At 37.7% G+C, this 18,178-nt stretch overlaps 1 protein-coding gene across 1 annotated transcript in view; it reads left to right on the forward strand.

The window, feature by feature from the left end:
- Positions 1-18,178, forward strand: part of LOC126293530 (tubulin alpha-3 chain-like) — a 224,273-nt gene that overhangs the window by 137,589 nt on the left and 68,506 nt on the right. The window contains exon 5 of the mRNA XM_049986795.1: positions 12,695-12,876. Coding sequence (XP_049842752.1) covers positions 12,695-12,876 — 182 coding nt within the window. The remainder of the gene's footprint in view (positions 1-12,694; positions 12,877-18,178) is intronic.

The following is an 18,178-nucleotide window of genomic DNA, read 5'->3' on the forward strand; positions in this document are numbered from 1 at the left end:
GTCAAAGACACCTTCCACATGATCTTACCATAGTACAATGTTCAGTAAGAAAATGCCAGAAAAATCAGAAATAGTTGAGACAATTGGCACATTTTGTGGTCACCATTAGTACGAAAGCAATAACTTCTGAAAAATATACTTATATTTCTATTGCTTCTACTTAGTCTTCAGCAACACTGTGTCTTGCTGTTATACACATGTACGCATCAAAACTTATTCTTATAAATATGGCTGTGTTATTTTTAAAGAAAGCTTATACAAATAAAATTAAAATTTTAAAAGCAAAAGCTATTCGTAGCAATTTAAACTAATTACTTCAATCAGTTTTCACAACTCACGATTTTAGAGCATTAATATTGCCTCAAGAAGCATGAATTGCCTATTCATGCCAGTTTCATAGCTCATTTGAAATTCATTGGATTTAATATACTTTGAAACATGTAGTTTCAGCATGTACATGTTTCACAGTAGCTGTTGAATTCACACTATGATGGTTGTATCTGTAGAAATCCAGTATGTTTTATATGTAATTCCTTATCTGTGGGCTTGCCATGGCAGATTGACAAGGTGAAGCTTCCTGCTTATGTCCAGTAGAAAGCCTCATACGTAACCAGCACAGGACTAAGTATTGTCACATAAAACACAGAAGGTAATACAAAGAACTAAATTACATGTACTTGCTTCTGCTGTAATTTTTAAAAATTAAAAACAAGTTAATCAGATTACTTGAATAATTATAACAACATTATTGCAAAAAGGATAGATCACTTCTGGCCATATAGAGAAGACTTTGAGTGTACACCTGTATGGCACAACAAAAGGTGTGCTACCTATCCTTTTCATAATGTTGTTGTTCTTCCATCTTTAATATATAGTTGTGCTACTTTCAAACAGATCATAAAATTACAGTTTTACCACTGTGCATGTAAAATAATGAACCATGTTGTCTTTAGAAGTATGTGACACTGATTTGTGATGTTGTAGTCAGTTAGAAAAGGAATATCAAATCCTGCATGTACTGATGCTGAAATTTCTTTCAATGATTGATGCTTATATTACTGAACTTTTATCAGCTTTTCCTTTAACTAACATTAAAAGTGTGTACACAGAAAATGTTGACTACAGTGAACTGCTGAGAATGTCATAAAGTTATTATACACAGGGAAAGAAAGAAAAAGATGTCTAGACTGTTTTGGAATAGAGATGAAATATACTGATGGCTTCAGTCTTGGAAGACTCAGCAGGGCTGGACCAGATAAAAACTGACAGCAGAATAAAAAAGAGATAGTAATTAAAAATGTGAGATATAAAAAATAACAGATATAATATCAAAGTGTCAGAAACAGGAAAAAATTACTGAGGAAAGTAGGTATCATAAATACAGAAAGTTAGAAGTGTGAAAGTAAAATAACTAAGACACTGTAAATGCAAAAACTTGTGCAAAAGACAGAAGTAGTCAAAGCAAGCCTTAAGATGAAATGTTTATCTGGTGAAATAGATTAGAAAGAAGGAAAGGATCAAATGGAAATGAAGTCCGTCACCTATATGAGGCAGTTGTGAGAATCAGGGTAGTGGGTAGCACTAAGATAATGTACAGTGATTGATGGTTAATTTAAAATATGTGCAGGAACTGTGAAAGAATGGTTAAAATATTTGTTAAATGTGACAAACAGTACTGTAGTGGAGAGAAAGTGGGAGCACTTCCTACTATACTCCTGAATATTATCAACTCTTGTACTTTTCAGGAAATTATTCCATCATTCCCTTGATAGTACAGATATCATTCACACGTCACAGTCATAACGTCATGTGATTCAGGTAAGGAACTGCTATTCACATGGTAGGGACCAAAATTTGTAAATGCAAGAAATAATGATACATAATGTGGCCATTAGCATAAAAACATTCTAGTATTTCAATATATGGGACCCTTGCTCATTGCTGAGTAGTAATATAATCATCACTTCAGAAAAGTGAAACAGCCTGTAATATGGGATCACCAAAATGTACAACACAAAACACAGATAATGCCATGACCCTCAAACAGATTTAAAAGTAATTTAGAGATATCCACTTCAGTTGTACTAATAGTTATTTGAACCATAACCAGTTTTGAGTTTTTAAAATCCTATCTTCAGGTGTTTGACATTATAGTATTTGGTAATGTATAACATGTGATAGGGCCAGTCATTGCAAGAGTTCCAATCAATGCATCTTGGCAGACACTGTCTGTCACTGGGCAGACACATGGCACAAATGCCATCCGCCACTGACAGTGGCAAATAATTTCTGCCAACCTGGAATGATTGGAACTCCTGCAATGACTGGCCTGACCTGATGTTATGTATTACCAAACACTATAATTTCATACACCTGAAGATAGGATTTTAAACTCTAAACCAGTCATGAATTAGATAAATATTTGCACAACTTAAGTGAATCTCTCTAAATTAATTATTATGTCCCTTAGTTGTGGATGTCCTATGAACCAAATGTTGTGTAAAATATGTGCAATGAGTTACCATTAGGCACAGCTCAGCCCAAAACAAAAATAGCCAATAGCATTTCACAGCATTCAGGTAGGTTACAAGACTGCTGTTGTTTGCTTTTTTGTAGACACCATACTGGATTTCATCATTTTTGTTGTTTCTGTATTATAACTTGCATGTTATGAAAATATGTTATATAATTGAAGGTTTATGACAAAGACAGGAGTAAAATACAGGGAATGAAAGGCTGTTTACAATTTGTACAGAAACCAGATGGCAGAATCGAGGGACATGAAAGGGAAGCAGTGGTTGGGAAGGGAGTGAGACAGAGTTGTAGCCTCTCCCCAATGTTATTCAATCTGTATATTGAGCAAGCAGTAAAGGAAACAATAGAAAAATTCGGAGGAGGTATTGAAATCCATGGAGAAGAAACAAAATCTTTGAGGTTCACTGATGACATGGTAATTCTATCAGAGGCAGCAAAGGACTTGGAAGAGCAGTTGAACAGAATAGACACTGTCTTGAAAGGAGGATATAAGTTGAACATCAACACAAGCAAAATGAGGATAATGGAATGTAGTCAAATTAAGACGGGTGATGCTGATGGAATTAAATTAGGAAATGAGACACTTAAAGTAGTAAAGGAGTTTTGCTATTTGGGGAGCAAAGTAACTGATGATGGACGAAGTAGAGAGGATATAAAATGTAGACTGGCAATGGCAAGGAAAGAATTTCTGAAGAAGAGAAATTTGTTAACATCGAGTATTGATTTAAGTGTCAGGAAGTCGTTTCTGAAAGTATTTGTGTGGAGTGTAGCCATGTATGGAAGTGAAACATGGGCAATAAATAGTTTCAACGAGAAGACAATAGAAGCTTTCAAAATGTGGTACTACAGAAGAATGCTGAAGATAAGATGGGTAGATCATATAACTAATGAGGAGATATTGAATAGAATTGGGGAGAAGAGGAGTTTGTGGCACAACTTGACTCAAAGAAGGATTCGGTTGGTAGGACATGTTCTGAGGCATGAAGGGATCACCAATTTAGTATTGGAGGACAGCATGGAGGGTAAAAATCGTAGAGGGAGACCAAGAGATAAATACACTAAGCAGATTGAGAAGGATGTAGGTTGCAGTAAGTACTGGGAGATGAAGAAGCTTGCACAGGATAGAGTAGCATGGAGGGGATGCATCAAACCAGTCTCAGGACTGAAGAGCACAACAACAACAATGACAAAGACCACTCTTGTTATGATTTGTTACAATTAAATGTCAGTTTATGACATCACAGCAGTAAAAAGGCTCTAGGAGACCCTAAGCTAACTGGTAGTAATGCAGAGAGTTGCATGTGAATGAACAGCATTGTCTAGTGTTTACAGACACATGATTATGGTGTTTCAGTATTGCAGGAAGTAGGTTTGTGACCCACTACATGGTTTTTTTTTCTTTTTGTATTCATGCAACAGAAGTATGTCCCACAACATTCAATTTGATATCTCTGGAACAGTTTTCTTTGATTTTATGACTTAACTCTTTTTTTTTTTCTTTTTTAAAAAAAGAGAGAGAGAGAGGGGGGGGGGGGGGAGAGAGAGAGAGAGAGAGAGAGAGAGAGAGAGAGAGAGAGAGAGAGAGAGAGAGAGAGAGAGAGAGAGAGAGAGAGAGGAAACTCCTGAAAGTGAAACGACCAGCAATTATGTTTGTATACTAGCTTGTTACAAATACTTTGCTGTTTATACTGAATGTATTGCAATTTCTGAGAATGGATAGGCAGGAACCTAGGAAGAGAGCAGAGTATGTTAACAATACTTTTGTAAATTCAGTGGCAAAGAGGCAAAGACCACACCATACAGTGAGTGATAATGAACTTTGTTCAGAATAGAGAATGGACATTGAGGTTATGGTGTCCAACAGTGATTTGTAACATAATTTCCATGCATCCCTTTTGACATGCCGCCAAATGGCCTTTTAAGGACAGGACATATACTTAATTGTAGCAAGTAACACTATTTGCCAAGACAACTATTTAGTACAGTGACTGCAACAAATTACAAAAATATATGAATAATGTGTGAAGCAGAAATCAGCAACACAAGCACACATGTATTGAAAACATCGACCAAGTTTCATTGCTCTCTCTTTTTTGACAAAAATAACTTCAGTAATAAAATACACTATTCCATGAACCATTTGCTGAAAAACTATTTCCACAATGTTTTGTGTATAAACATCCTGTTTTCGTAACATCAGCTACAGTATTCACAGAACAACAAAGATGAAAATGTCCATGCCCAGTTGTGCACAGGCTCATCTGAAACAAATCAGTTCTATTGTATGTTATTATCCAGAAATGTTATTGGTTATTCTTGTTTATGGGTGAACTGTCCTCAGCAATAAGTGGGCTATGTGGTTGCAGTCACTATTGGAAAAGTGCAGCATAATGTCACTGTGCTGGTTTTCCACTGCATTTGGTGATCCTGTACACAAGGGGCATATTGGCCAATTATTTTACCAGTAAATCTGTTCATATTACTGTTTATCAATGTTAAGGGGGCGTACAACCAACACTGCCACAAAAACAAACTCAAGACAGAATCAAACAGTACCGAATGCAAGCTTGGTGAACAAAGAATAGAATGGGAATTACTGTTTTTAACAGTAAGTACTGTGAAGGAATTGAACAAATTTGTTTCCAGACAAGACAAACAGACATATCACCTGCATTTTCAGTGCAATATGGATACAAAGGTGAAGGTGGGTAAGAAAGTTAATGAAATGCTATTATTTTGCAATGACCCACTAGTGACTAAAAGTCCCATTATGCGCATTATGCCAAAATATTAAAAAAATATCCCTGTGCAACCTCCAAAATTTTATTGGTGCAGTTCAGGTTCTTTCTGTGTTGTACAGGGTGGCTATAATTAAACTTTTGATGATTGAGGGCCCCCATGAAAGACGAGTGATCATAGTACAATAAAACTTTGAGGCTGCATTTATAAGGATGTTTGGAAGAGAAATAACAAACAAACCACCACCAGCAAAATGCTTCTATCTGAGCCCAAAAAGGTACATATGCTCCTGTTTCAAATACTTTTACTAAGAAGTGGGGTACCAGTTTCATCATTCTACTTACCTCAGCATCTTCAAAAATGTTCCAAAAACTTTTGGCATGTGAATATATTCACACTCTTTTTAACTAGCAGCTCACCTTCCACTCTCACAAGCTCCCCTAATTGTAACACCTGTCTATGTATCCCACTTCTCAGTCAGAACCTTTTAAGTAACCATGAGCAAATTAACCTCGTTTGGGCTCTGATAGGAGCATTTCTCCACTGGTTCCCTTCTTTTCCCTGCCACGGTAGGGCATGTCACTTGTATGAAAAGATTATTATGGGTCAGTGAAGCTCTGATAATTTACTTATGTGGAACTGAAGTAATGCAATTTTTTTTTTTTTTTTTTTTTTTTTTTTTTTTTTTTTTTTTTTTTTTTTTACACCTCAGACTGAATTTTTTGTTCATAAAAATTTTGCTTGTGCTTCAGCACTACAACACGGGTTTCCCAGAACCCTTCTGATGATAATGGAGACAATTTACAGCATATTTCTCCACAGTATGTCACTTCATAAACTACACTTTTGCCTCACACTAGATTTTAAATGGATATTTAATATGTGCAAGTAGGGTAACCTCTGTATCACAGCAATGGATAAAGACATAAAAAAAATTGAAGGTTGTTTGAGATAGGGACCTTAGAAATATTTATTTATTTATTTTATTTCTATTTTTTTTCTTTAATTTAGACTTTTGCAGTGCTTAGCCATCTTGGAATCCATGGCTCAGTTTTGGTACAAAAAATGGAAAAAAAACTTTTTATGGGGTTTTCTAAGGAACTACCTATGCACTAAAGGTTCCCATATAAGCCACTTAAGGCTCACTGTAGACCTCATTAAATGCAAAAGGATCCTACCAATCAGCTCCATTTTCCTATCTAGGAGGAAGTGTTGTAAAGTAACGAGCATTTCGCTCTCATTTAAGTATATGGCCGAAATAGTCGGCCTTCAGGAATTGTGAAATGAATGCTGTTGTTCAGGGCTGTGTGCCATAAAGAGCACAGATTCACCATGAGATGGGGAAATTCACAGGCGTCTATTATGCTGAATGATGCTTCAGTGCTGTAGTGTGCAAGTGAGACAGACGATAACCTATGTCGTAGGGAAACCCAACAGAAGCTGTTTGTGGATAGTGACATGTACCAGTGTTAAATATGGCAGGCCTAAGATTGGCCATAAAGGGAAACATTTATTCTGTAGCATATTAGGAAATAAAGCCACTGTAATTTTAATCTGCCATCCCCCATAAATTTTCATGGTGATCCCAATAAAACTTGAACATTGATTATATCTATGATAGTTTAGGATTTACTGTTAAAGTAAAATTCATAAGTTTTGTAACAAAGACCTGAATGCTAAAATTTGAATGCTTTAGGCAATGTTAGCAATCAATGTTTCATATAGAAGCCTATCATTAAAATGACAAATGTTGTAAATATCAACTCTGTAACTTCATTTGTTTAAAAGATAGAGTGAGATTAAATTCTCAGTATTTTCAGTTAAACATCAGATCATCATTTCCTCCACACAAAATACATTGAATGATGACAGCATGACACCTTATTGAATCACTAGGTAATAGAATATTTGTTGCAAAGTTTAGTGCATAACAGTTACTTTTGTTCTTTATTTATTTATCACAAAGCACATTGGTGCAAGGCTACTGGCTGTGACAATCAAATTTGAGATGTTACTTTATTTAGAATGTGAAAGTGGTCAAGCTTTGCTCATTTAAATATGATAAAATGTAAAATAATGTAGAATAAGCTGTATCCAATCAGATGAACAGCTTCAGGGAAGGGAACTGCACTAGTCAGTTGAGCGACAATGCTCAGCACACCATAAGTGCAGTCAGGGACGGGCAGAGGGCAGTGCTGGTGCAGAAGCAAAAGCAGAAAGTTTGGCTGGAGACACCAAATGGTACAGTTTGGATTAAGATGCAAACAGTCGGTCTTCAGGCAGCTAAAAAGTGAAACAACTTAGAAAATTTCGTGTTGTGTGGTATAGCGGGAGTTAGTCTCTGAGCAGTGAGCACCTGCAGCTGGTGGGAACTCTAACTTTTTGTGTAAATGATGAGGTGGAGAACCAGACTTGGATTTTGCAATGAAATTGTGATTGATTGAACTGCATCAAATGGATATGCTATTAGTTTGCTTTTTGAATATACATTATTCTAACCAAATTTCAACTGGGCGGCCTACATCATTTATTAATCATTAATTTAGTTCCCAATATTATTATTACTGTTATTATATGTTATATTAACTTTGTATTTCACAAACTTGCCATCAGTGAGACAATTTAACCAAAGGGTCACAAGTGTCTAATTTATGGTTTGTAACACAAGATGTGTGGTTCAAGCTCTAGACAAGTTTGAGCCAAGACATTTCAATGAAGGGGAACCCCATGTGAGCCTGGACATCTTTGGGATGTTAGCTCACAGTGTGCAACATTTGTACTTTGACGCTGTACTGTAGGATAGTGAAACTGAGATGATCCTTATATTGGGTATACAAATGGGCCCTTTTGCAATGGCTATCTTAAACACTTGATCCTACCTTTCCATCAGTAATAGAACCTGTAGTATGAACCCTGGAAGAATCTTGTTTTTATGCTCGTTGTTTTGGAATGTATTAGGTACCGCATTCTGTCAGAAAGAAACATATTTTAATTTCCATGTAAGAGACTTAAAATCTGACGATTCTGGTGGTTATGCAATTTGGAACAATTGGCCAATGATTTGGTTTTCTCCGAATGTATTTCAGAGTAACTGAGTGACCTCATGAGCAACATGAGGTGGAGCTCCATCATGCATCAAAACAGGTGACTCCAAAGCACCACCCTCCAATAGAGCAGGGACCACATGTTGATGAAGTTGATCACAATAACATTTGCCATGCATTCTGTGTGTACTTTGTCCTTGGGATCCAAGGTGCTCAAAGAAAAATGGACCTATCATGAACTATGCCATGAAGCCACACCACACAGTGTCATGTTTTTGATGCAGGGGAACTCTACGAATGTCCATTTACAGTGAAGATCCTTGAGTGCAACAACTGTCAACTGTGAGTGTTCACCACCCCATTGAGCATAAACTATGCTTCATCACTCCAAAAAGTGTTCCATACTTCAACCCTTCCAAAAATTTTAAGAGCAAAGTCTACTCAAATTCTGTACCATGTGGCAAATGTTGGCAAGTAACGTGAAGTTTCGTGATTGTTCACAGCAATTTTCAAATGGTCAGCAGAATGTTCAGCTGTTTTGACATTGCTTGAAGACTGCACATTGCATCTAGAATTATCAGTCATGTCAATAGTACCTTCTTCAATAATTTGTGGCATAATTGGCTGTTGTCCTCTCCCTCGAGCCAACCAAATCATTGGTCAGTCATTTCAAGCTGCTGGACCACCAAGCTCACCAGATTTGTATCCTCTCATGTGGAAATTAAGATGTGTTTCTTCAAATGGCTTAGTTCTTATTTCTCTTCCCCAAAGACCTCACAAATGTTTCCACAATGTTTCACTGTCATATGATCACTCTTTGTTCATGGAGGCCCTCTCAAGTAGCAAAAATTTAATTGCAATCACCATGTGTAGGAAATATCCATAATATGTTTGCAGGCTATATGACTAAGACAAATACATGATATTGCACCAAATGAAACCAAAGACATATTTATTCCCAATTTTATTTGTTGTGCACATTTGGCACAAAACAATTAGTTTTTGACATGGTACCCCCCATGCACAATACACATTCTGCAGTGCTTACGAAGTACCTTAATTCCCACAGAAAAGAAACCATGTGGAAGTACATGAATCAGCATTCCTGTTGGTCAGAACAAAACATGTTGCCACTCTGGTGTAATATCCTTTAGGTCTACAACACATACATGACTGCATCAGTGCCAAGGTTAAATTAAAGTAAGTGTATTAAGTACTTAATATTTTGACAAGAGGATTACATAGAACTGTCATTAGTTATTAAACAATGAAAAATCCAGGATGGAATGTAACAATACCACAGAAGGAAAGTTGCTACTCACTATATAGCGGAGATGGTGAGTTGCGATAGGCACAACAACAGGATTCACACAAATATAGTTTTCGGCCATTAAGGCCTTTGTCAGCAGTAGACACACATACGCACATGATGCACACACACTCACACAAACACAACTTGCACACATGTCTGCAGTCTGAGAGAGTGTGGTTTCAGCTCTCTAAGACTGCAGATGTGTGTGCAAGTTGTGTTTGCATGCGTGTGTGTATGTGTGTCTACTGTTGACAAAGGCCTTAATGGCCGAAAGCTATATTTGTGTGAATCTTTTTGTTGTGCCTATCGCGACTCGATATCTCCACTATATGGTGTGTAGCAACTGTCCTTCTCTGGTATTGTCATTAGTTATTGTTATTTACCTTTTTACCATCTAGGGGTTTTCTGAGAGGTACAAGATCATATTTTCCAAATTGCAGGAATTATACGCTGTTTGGAAGCACAAGTTCAGTATTTTCATAATACTGAGAAATATTATATGAATGCATGGTTTCTGTTCTTTCTTAAATGTCCAAAAAGAACAGATACTATGCGGAATCTGCAGATATTGTAGTGAATATATTGATAAATACGTTCACATTGGTTTACTTTTGCAAATTTTTGGTTTCAGTTTCTCCATTACTACTGCAACTGTCTATTAGCCAACAAAATTGCTCTCACTTCATCTATTTTCTCTTGAAGTGACCCTTATATAACACTAAAATAATGCATTCATTGAATGTGCATTATTAGAACACATGTCCGGCCCCGGTAGCTGAATGGTCAGCGTGATGGAATGTCAATCCTATGGTCCTGGGTTCGATTCCCGGCTGAGTCAGAGATTTTCTCCGCTCAGGGACTGGGTGTTGTGTTGTCCTAATCATCATCATTTCATCCCCATTGACACGCAGGTCACCGAAGTGGTGTCAAATCGAAAGACCTTCACCAGGCGAACGGTCTACCCGACGGGAGGTCTTAGCCACACGATATTTCATTTCATTAGAACACATGGGTAGATGGATTTACAAATTATAATTGGAAATTGTGTTTTCATATATACACTGATAGAAAAAACTACAGCATCAAAAAATAATTAATGTAGAGTAATGAAATTTTTTGAATACATTTGTCTAGCTAACATATTTAAGTGATTAACACTGCAAGATCACAGGCTAATTTAAGCACAAGGTAAGCCATTTCAAATGTGAAATGCTGGCACATTAATGACCAGTGTAACTGCCAAAATGTTGAATGCAAGCATTCAAACATGCATTCATTGTGTTATACAGGAGCCAAATATCAGTTTTTCAGATGGAGTTCCATGGCAGTTGAAGCTGGTTGGTCAATGCAGGGATGGTTAATGCGGTTTGTGGATGATGCTGGAATCATTGTCCAATTGTGTCCCAGACATGCAAGCAAAGACAAAATGTCCACACTCTGGAGGGCATGTTCAGATACAATGGCAGTATGTGGGCAAGTATAATCCTGTTGACAGACACTCCCTGGAATGCTGTTCATGAATGGCAGCACAAAAATCAAATCACCAGAAAGATATACAAATTAGCAGTCAGGTGCATAACTTTAGGTGTAGGTTCAGTGCATGTAGCACACACATGTTGGTTGCAGGCCTTCAACTGTACTCCTTGTAAATAACACACAGCCATCACTGGCACTGAGCCAAAACCACAACAGACCTCCCTTTATCCTTGCCCCTCCAGTGAGATCTCACTTGACATAAGTGATGTCACAAATGACGGTGGTTTGGGGTAGGGGATTTGCACACTACAGGGCTTCTGTCTCAGAGCTCTTCCTTGAAGTAACTGATTTGTACCAGTTTGTTGTGTCACTGTGATGCCAGACACTCATCAAACTGATGCTGCAGATGCAGTACAATGTGCCAGAGCCACACACTGAACATGATGGTCTTCCCTCTTGGTAGTGCCACATGGCCATCTGGAGCCCACCCAGTTTTCTTTCAACTGTTCATTGTCATGACCACCACTGCCATCAGTCATATACAATGGCTACATTGCTGCCAAGTCCTTCTGTAATATCACAAAGTAACATCCAGCTTCTCATAGCTCTATTACACAATCTTGTTTGAACTCGGTGAAGTGCTGAGAATTATACCTTTGTTACCTCAAAGGCATTCTTGAGTAACATCAACTCACTAACCCAATCTCAAGGGTAACAAACACTCATGACTGTTCCAGAATGAGATTTTCACTCTGTAGGCTGTTAGCTATCAGATAAGGAAATTGTAAATTCTTCATGCTTACTGATAGATTTGTGCAGAGGATATTGTTCATATCATACTCGTTATCTACATGGTGTTTATGTTTTAGACAATACTTTGCTTCAGTAACAATTCCTTGACAAAAATATTGCAATATTAGTCCACAAACAGTACATAATACACCGTGATTCCGTCTTGGCAATAAATGACTGTTTACAATAGCACTACAATAGGAAACCTTGTAGGATAAAAACTTTTTATTTGAGTTTTTTAAAGCTATTTTTTCTTAACTAATGGTAGTGACCTATTTCTGCTGCTGTTTCTCAGAAATCAAGATACCTGTTGAATGCTGTTATGACAACATTAAGTAACTGACATCGCTCAGGAACTGCAAAATATGTCAAAAGATAATTAACATATTTTGTGTATATTTTTGGTTGCTGTGAATGTAGTAGATACAGTTGGAATCTAGTGCTCTACCTTGGCAATACAGGGGGTAGTTCAGCTCGTACGTCAATACATATGGTTAAACTGTAGCAGTCAGTACACAAGCAGGCCCAAAATAGAGGATGCCAGCTGCATACTTTCACTGCATGGAGCTTTATCTGCATCTGAGCAATGTTGTCACTTGGTGAACATTCAACACAGAAACACACTTACAAACTTAAATGATATCACTGATTTATTTTTTATCTTTTGTTACAAATTTACAGTTATCATTTGACTCACAATCAAGTTTCAGTAATCTTGAAACATCTTTATAGTAAAGCAGAGTGTGCTCTGTGCTATATATATGTAACAACGCTGACTAAATTACAAGTATAACAGGTTTCAACAGCTGTCGTCGAGCCGTATAATGCTATCTTGTACACACATCCCACGCTGGAGCACTGTGAAGTGGCCTTCATTGTGGACAACGAGGCCATCTACGAGATCTGCAGGAGGAACCTCAGCATTGACCGGCCGACCTACACTAACATCAACAGGCTGATAGGTCAGATTGTCTCAAGGTAACAGCTACACTACTTTAGAGTGGATTTTAGTGCATTGAAAATTATGTTCATTAGTGAAATCTATCGACAATCAGCTTTCAGCTGACTGTGTGACTAAAAGTCACTGGGAAGCTGGTGACGTACTATGAGACAGTATTCAACTCCTGTGAATCACAGGAGTTGCTTTCTCTTCTTTAACATATGGGTAAAAGTGTACTTATGGTGTCCACATCTTTTCTGTTGATGCCGTTGTTGGTAATACTTCACATGTAAATAAATGTCGTGTAACTGGGACCTCCTGTCGGGTAAACCGTTCGCTGGGAGCAAGTCTTTCGATTTGATGCCACTTCGTCAACTTGCTTATTGATGGGGATAGAATGATGATTAGGACAACACAACACCCAGACCCTGAGTGGAGAAAATCTCCGATGCAGCCGGGAATCGAACCCGGGCCCTTGGGATTGACAGTCTGTCATGCTGACCACTTTTTTTGTCTCGTTTTTGTTCATTGTATCTGCTCAGTGTGGACGTCGCAAGACACCCATTTCAGTTTGTCGTTGATCTATTAACTCAGTTTTTTTATTAAGAGGGCATCTAACACTCTGACCGAACACGCTGAGTTACCGTGCCGGCTGTCGCTCAGCTACCATGGGTAGGCACAGTTCACATGATGAGTGATGGGAAGTGAACTCAATTAATCAGATTTGAATAGCCAAGTTCATTGTTCGTCCATGATTTCTTAAGATTCATTGATACAGTTATCTGATATTTTATTTCACACATAGCAATTTAAGATCCCACCCTAACCACCACCTCTTTCGCCTACATTTTCAACACCTTTGCACAGACCTTTGCGATAGCACCGTTGTGTAAATTGAACTGACCGTAGTGTCGGGTGTGCCTTTTCCAATGGCACCAACATTTTTTGGTATCGCCTCCTGAAACACTGATCAATATTTACAGCAGAGCTCTTCACCCTGTATCAGGCCACACAGTACATCTGGCAACAGTGGCTTTTCAAATGCATCATTTTCTCTGATTCTGTCAGTGCTCTTCAAAGCCTCTGTGTGCTGTACTCCATCCATCCCTTAGCACAACGAGTCTAGGAGAGCCATCATTTGCTCACTCTTGATGAAGCCACTGTGATGTTTATGTGGGTTCCTGGTCACATTGGTCTCATAGGAAAGGAGGTTGCTGATGCTGCTGCCAAGGCAGCCCATTAGTTCTTACATTCCCTCCTATGATTTCTGTCAGTCAGCAGGTGGTATCCCTTTGGCATCACCACTGATCCTCCCTTCACGGTAACAAGCTCTGTGTTATTAAGCGTATCTCAGTGGCTGGACAACCTCATCTCAGCCCTCTCGCTGTGAGGAGACCATTTTAGCTAGGTTGCAAATCAGGCACTGTCTTTTTAGCCATCGCCATTTGTTAAGCAGTGCTTCCTTGCCACTTTGCACTTATCGTGCTCAAACTTTGATAGTCTGCCATTCCCTGATGGAGTGCCCTTTTTTTGACCACTTACATTCTCATTTGTTTTTGCCATCTGCATTATAGGCTGTTTTTAGGAAATGAAGAGCAGGCTGTTGACCACATTGTACTTTTTATCCATCATAGCAATATGGTGAAGGACACTTAATTTTTAGTTCATGACCTCCTTTTCTCCATAGTGTATTTTATAGACCTTTCTCTGCATCCCTATTTCTAGCTGTTTCTCTTTCATTGATTGGGATTAATGTGTAATCATTTTTAACTCCTCTCTTTGTCTTTGTGTTCTACAGTTCTGGTGTGGGTGCACCTGTGACCTTAGTTGTTTTTGCACCCTAAAACATAACAAAACAAACACCTCAGAAATCCTTAAAAATCCAAATAGCAGTCAAATATTTGTGACTGTTGAGATTATAACCTTAATTCTAATTGTTTTGCTTGGAGGAATTTAAGCTGTGCTGATAGGTCCCATTCAAACCATAACTTCAAAAATTGTGACATATTCAGAAAAAGACAGCTAAATGTTTGTGATAAATCAGATCATAAGATTGAGCAATTATCATTGGATGCCATATACTATGTATGGCTGACAATAAAGCAGCATGCAATAGAAGGAGAATGGACACTGTAAGTACACTTTAACTGATGTACACTGTCAGTCCAAAAAGGTTTTGAGACTGGATTAATAAAAAATAGAGAAAAGTTAAGATGGTAGTTTTAACACTTGTGCATAGTTTCCCCCACTTGAGTACAACTCATACACCCATGTAAAACTATCTGCATACTCCTTCTTTGGTATGTTCAACTCATGCTTCTCACTGGTTTGAAAGCCAGTTATGTCATCAAAGCATTAACCCTTCATATAAATTTTTAATTAATTAAAAAAAACACTCAGTGACAAACTGGGTGAATAGGGGTGATGTCTGACAACTGCTACTTACTGTTTCACAAGAAACTGCACTACAGCTGCAGCCAAGTGAGTGAGCACACCATCATGCGACAAGAAGAAACCTCTCCCCATCCACTGTTGTTGAAGATCCCTCTAAATCCTCTCACATAACCAGTCCATGACACCCAAATAATACTGGGAATTCACAGTAAAGCCAATAGTAATAAATTCCCTGTGGATAAAGCTGTGACCATCAAAAATAGCAATGAGAATTGTCCTCAGTTTCACTTTTATAATTCACCTCTTTTTCGATCGTGATGAAATATCACAGACATTTTCCATTCCATCACTTTATGGTAGGTTTTTATTGATAACACCAACTCTCATCACTCATAATGGTTTTTTAGTCTGTATTTTCAATTTTTATCAATTTGCAGCCATTATCCAAAGTTGTTTTTATTTAGGAGTCAAGGAGCATGGGACACACTTTCCACATACTTACCTCTTCTTCAAACATTTTGGAAACTGTCTTAAACACTTGATTTAGAGATGTTCAGTTCTTTGGGGATAGCTCTGCATGAGAGATAATTGTGCGATTTTCAAAGATAATGAATTTTATCAATGTCTGTGTTGGATGAACATTAGGTGGGATGCCCTGACCTCTCATTGTCCTTGAGTGACACTTGTCCTTCTTTAAAATGCTTAAATTACTCAAACACTCATACACAATTAAAACAGTTATCACCATAGGCATTTTTCATGGACTCAAATGTAAAACATGAAATTGAATCACTGTTCAATGCTTCATTGCAATTTGTGGTACAGTAACACTGACCCACTACAGCCACACATCCAGTACTTAACACTGCCTCCTCATAACAGACTGGTTGAATACACATCCGTTGCTTACAGTTGTTAGTAAAAACTGCCACCATAGTTATTGAGCAGATGGTGCTTGTACACTGGTAATAAAACCAGTCTCTCAACTTTCTCGACAGTAGCTGTTATGTGCCTTACCACAGGTATCAACTCATGCCCTGCACTTTGCTCTGCCCCACACCTGTTCCTTAACCTGCTGCTAACGTCATCCTTTGTTAATGTCACCTGTTGGAGAGCATCTCTCCACGAAAGGGAAAGGTTCCACATTTGAGTCATAGCCTGGCATACAAGGTGCAACAATAAAATAATGAGACTGATGTGAAAAAAAAATGTTGCTTACCATTTTAGTCAAGTTTAGTGTTGTCTCCTTCAAAGTAGTACTCTTCTGATTGCACGCACTTTTTCCAGTGCTTCTGCCATTTATGCCAACATTTCTGGAACTCATCTTCTGTATTATCCTCCAAGACCCTCATCACAACTTCTTGGACATCTTGTCTTGTTTGAAAATGGTGTCCCTTGACCATCATTTTGACTCTTGGAAATAGAAAAAAGTCGCACAGAGTGATATCTGATGAATAAGGTGGCTGTGGTAGTACTGGAATTTGTTTTGAGGTTAAAAATTGCTGTACTGACAGAGCAGTATGGGATGGCACATTATTGTGATGCAGAATCCAACTATCAGCAATGTTGGCTCAGACATGAAGAACTATTTTACAAAGTCTTTCTAAAGTTTCTTTGTAGTAATATTGGCTAACTGTTTGTCCAGGAGGCACCCATTCTTCATGAACAATTCCCTTTGAATCAAAGACGCACAGAAGCATGCATTTTACTTTCGAGTTTGACATGCAAGCAGTCTTCATCTTCAACATTCGTTTTGCCTTCACTAAACATTTTATTCCAATGAAAAACTTGAGCTCTTGATATTACCTCCTCTCCAAAAGCCTTCTGAAGCTTACCATAAGTTGTTGTTGTGTTTTCACCCAATTTAATGCAAAAAGAAATGGCATACCACTGCGCAACATTATGCGATTCCATTTCCGTGACGAAAGACACAGACACGTGTTAACTTATTCCAGCACAACTGATGACTGAGCAGTTGCATTGATGTGCTGCTTGGACTAGAAGCAGCTTATAGACCAAGGTGAAAGGTATTGTGCTTACGTAAGCCTGCAGGGTTGCCACATCTTGCGAAGAAAATGAGTCTCATTACTTTATTGTTGCACCTTGTATAGTTATAATTTGCCAGGATCATCCAGATATATCATCCATTGAGAACATTTGGTCACAGGTTCTCACACATCGTCAAAATTCTAGCCTTCTCAGTTTATGAACTCTAGCATGGAGTCAAAACAGCATTAAATGCCACACCTGCATCTGTCATCCGAGTTCAGTTTGGGTCTGTGCTCAGTTGGGTTGGAGTTATTATCGTTACCAGAAGTGTCACAAATGTGTACTACATTTTGTACCTTTTATACCCCTGAATCAGCTACAAGTTTAATCACATATTCTTCCTACTATTCTGATTCTGCACAGTAAGTAAAATTTCATTGCTGTTATTGATGGTGGTGTTAGTTAGTTTAGGGTTCTGTGAATCTTTAGCACAATAATGTGTAATGAGCTATTTTAAATTCACATTACAAATTAATTCATAAATGTGGCTATGCACTGAATGTTTATAATTTTTTATTTTTATTTTTTTAATAATAAAAAAGAAATGTACAGATGTGAGTGAGTAATTCCTAGCCACTACCATTTACACATTACTATAATAGAAATTCTTCTACAGAATAAAAGGCGTTGCCAAGGAGAAACTTTTTAAGTTTATTTTCAAATTTTACTTTTGCATTTAATGTCACTAGGTAAGTTATCAAAAATTTTTATTGCAGCATTGTGCACCCGTTTTTGTGCTAAAGCCAACCTTAATATGAAGTAATGAATGTCATTTTTCCTTCCAGTATTGTAGTTATGTACATCATAGTTCCTTTTGAACTGCAGTGGATTATTTGAAACAGACTTCATGAGGGAGTAAATATACTGTGTAACAGTAGTCAGAGTGCACAATTCCTT

Source organism: Schistocerca gregaria, chromosome 10 (assembly GCF_023897955.1).
Source record: "Schistocerca gregaria isolate iqSchGreg1 chromosome 10, iqSchGreg1.2, whole genome shotgun sequence".
Classification (NCBI taxonomy): domain Eukaryota; kingdom Metazoa; phylum Arthropoda; class Insecta; order Orthoptera; family Acrididae; genus Schistocerca; species Schistocerca gregaria.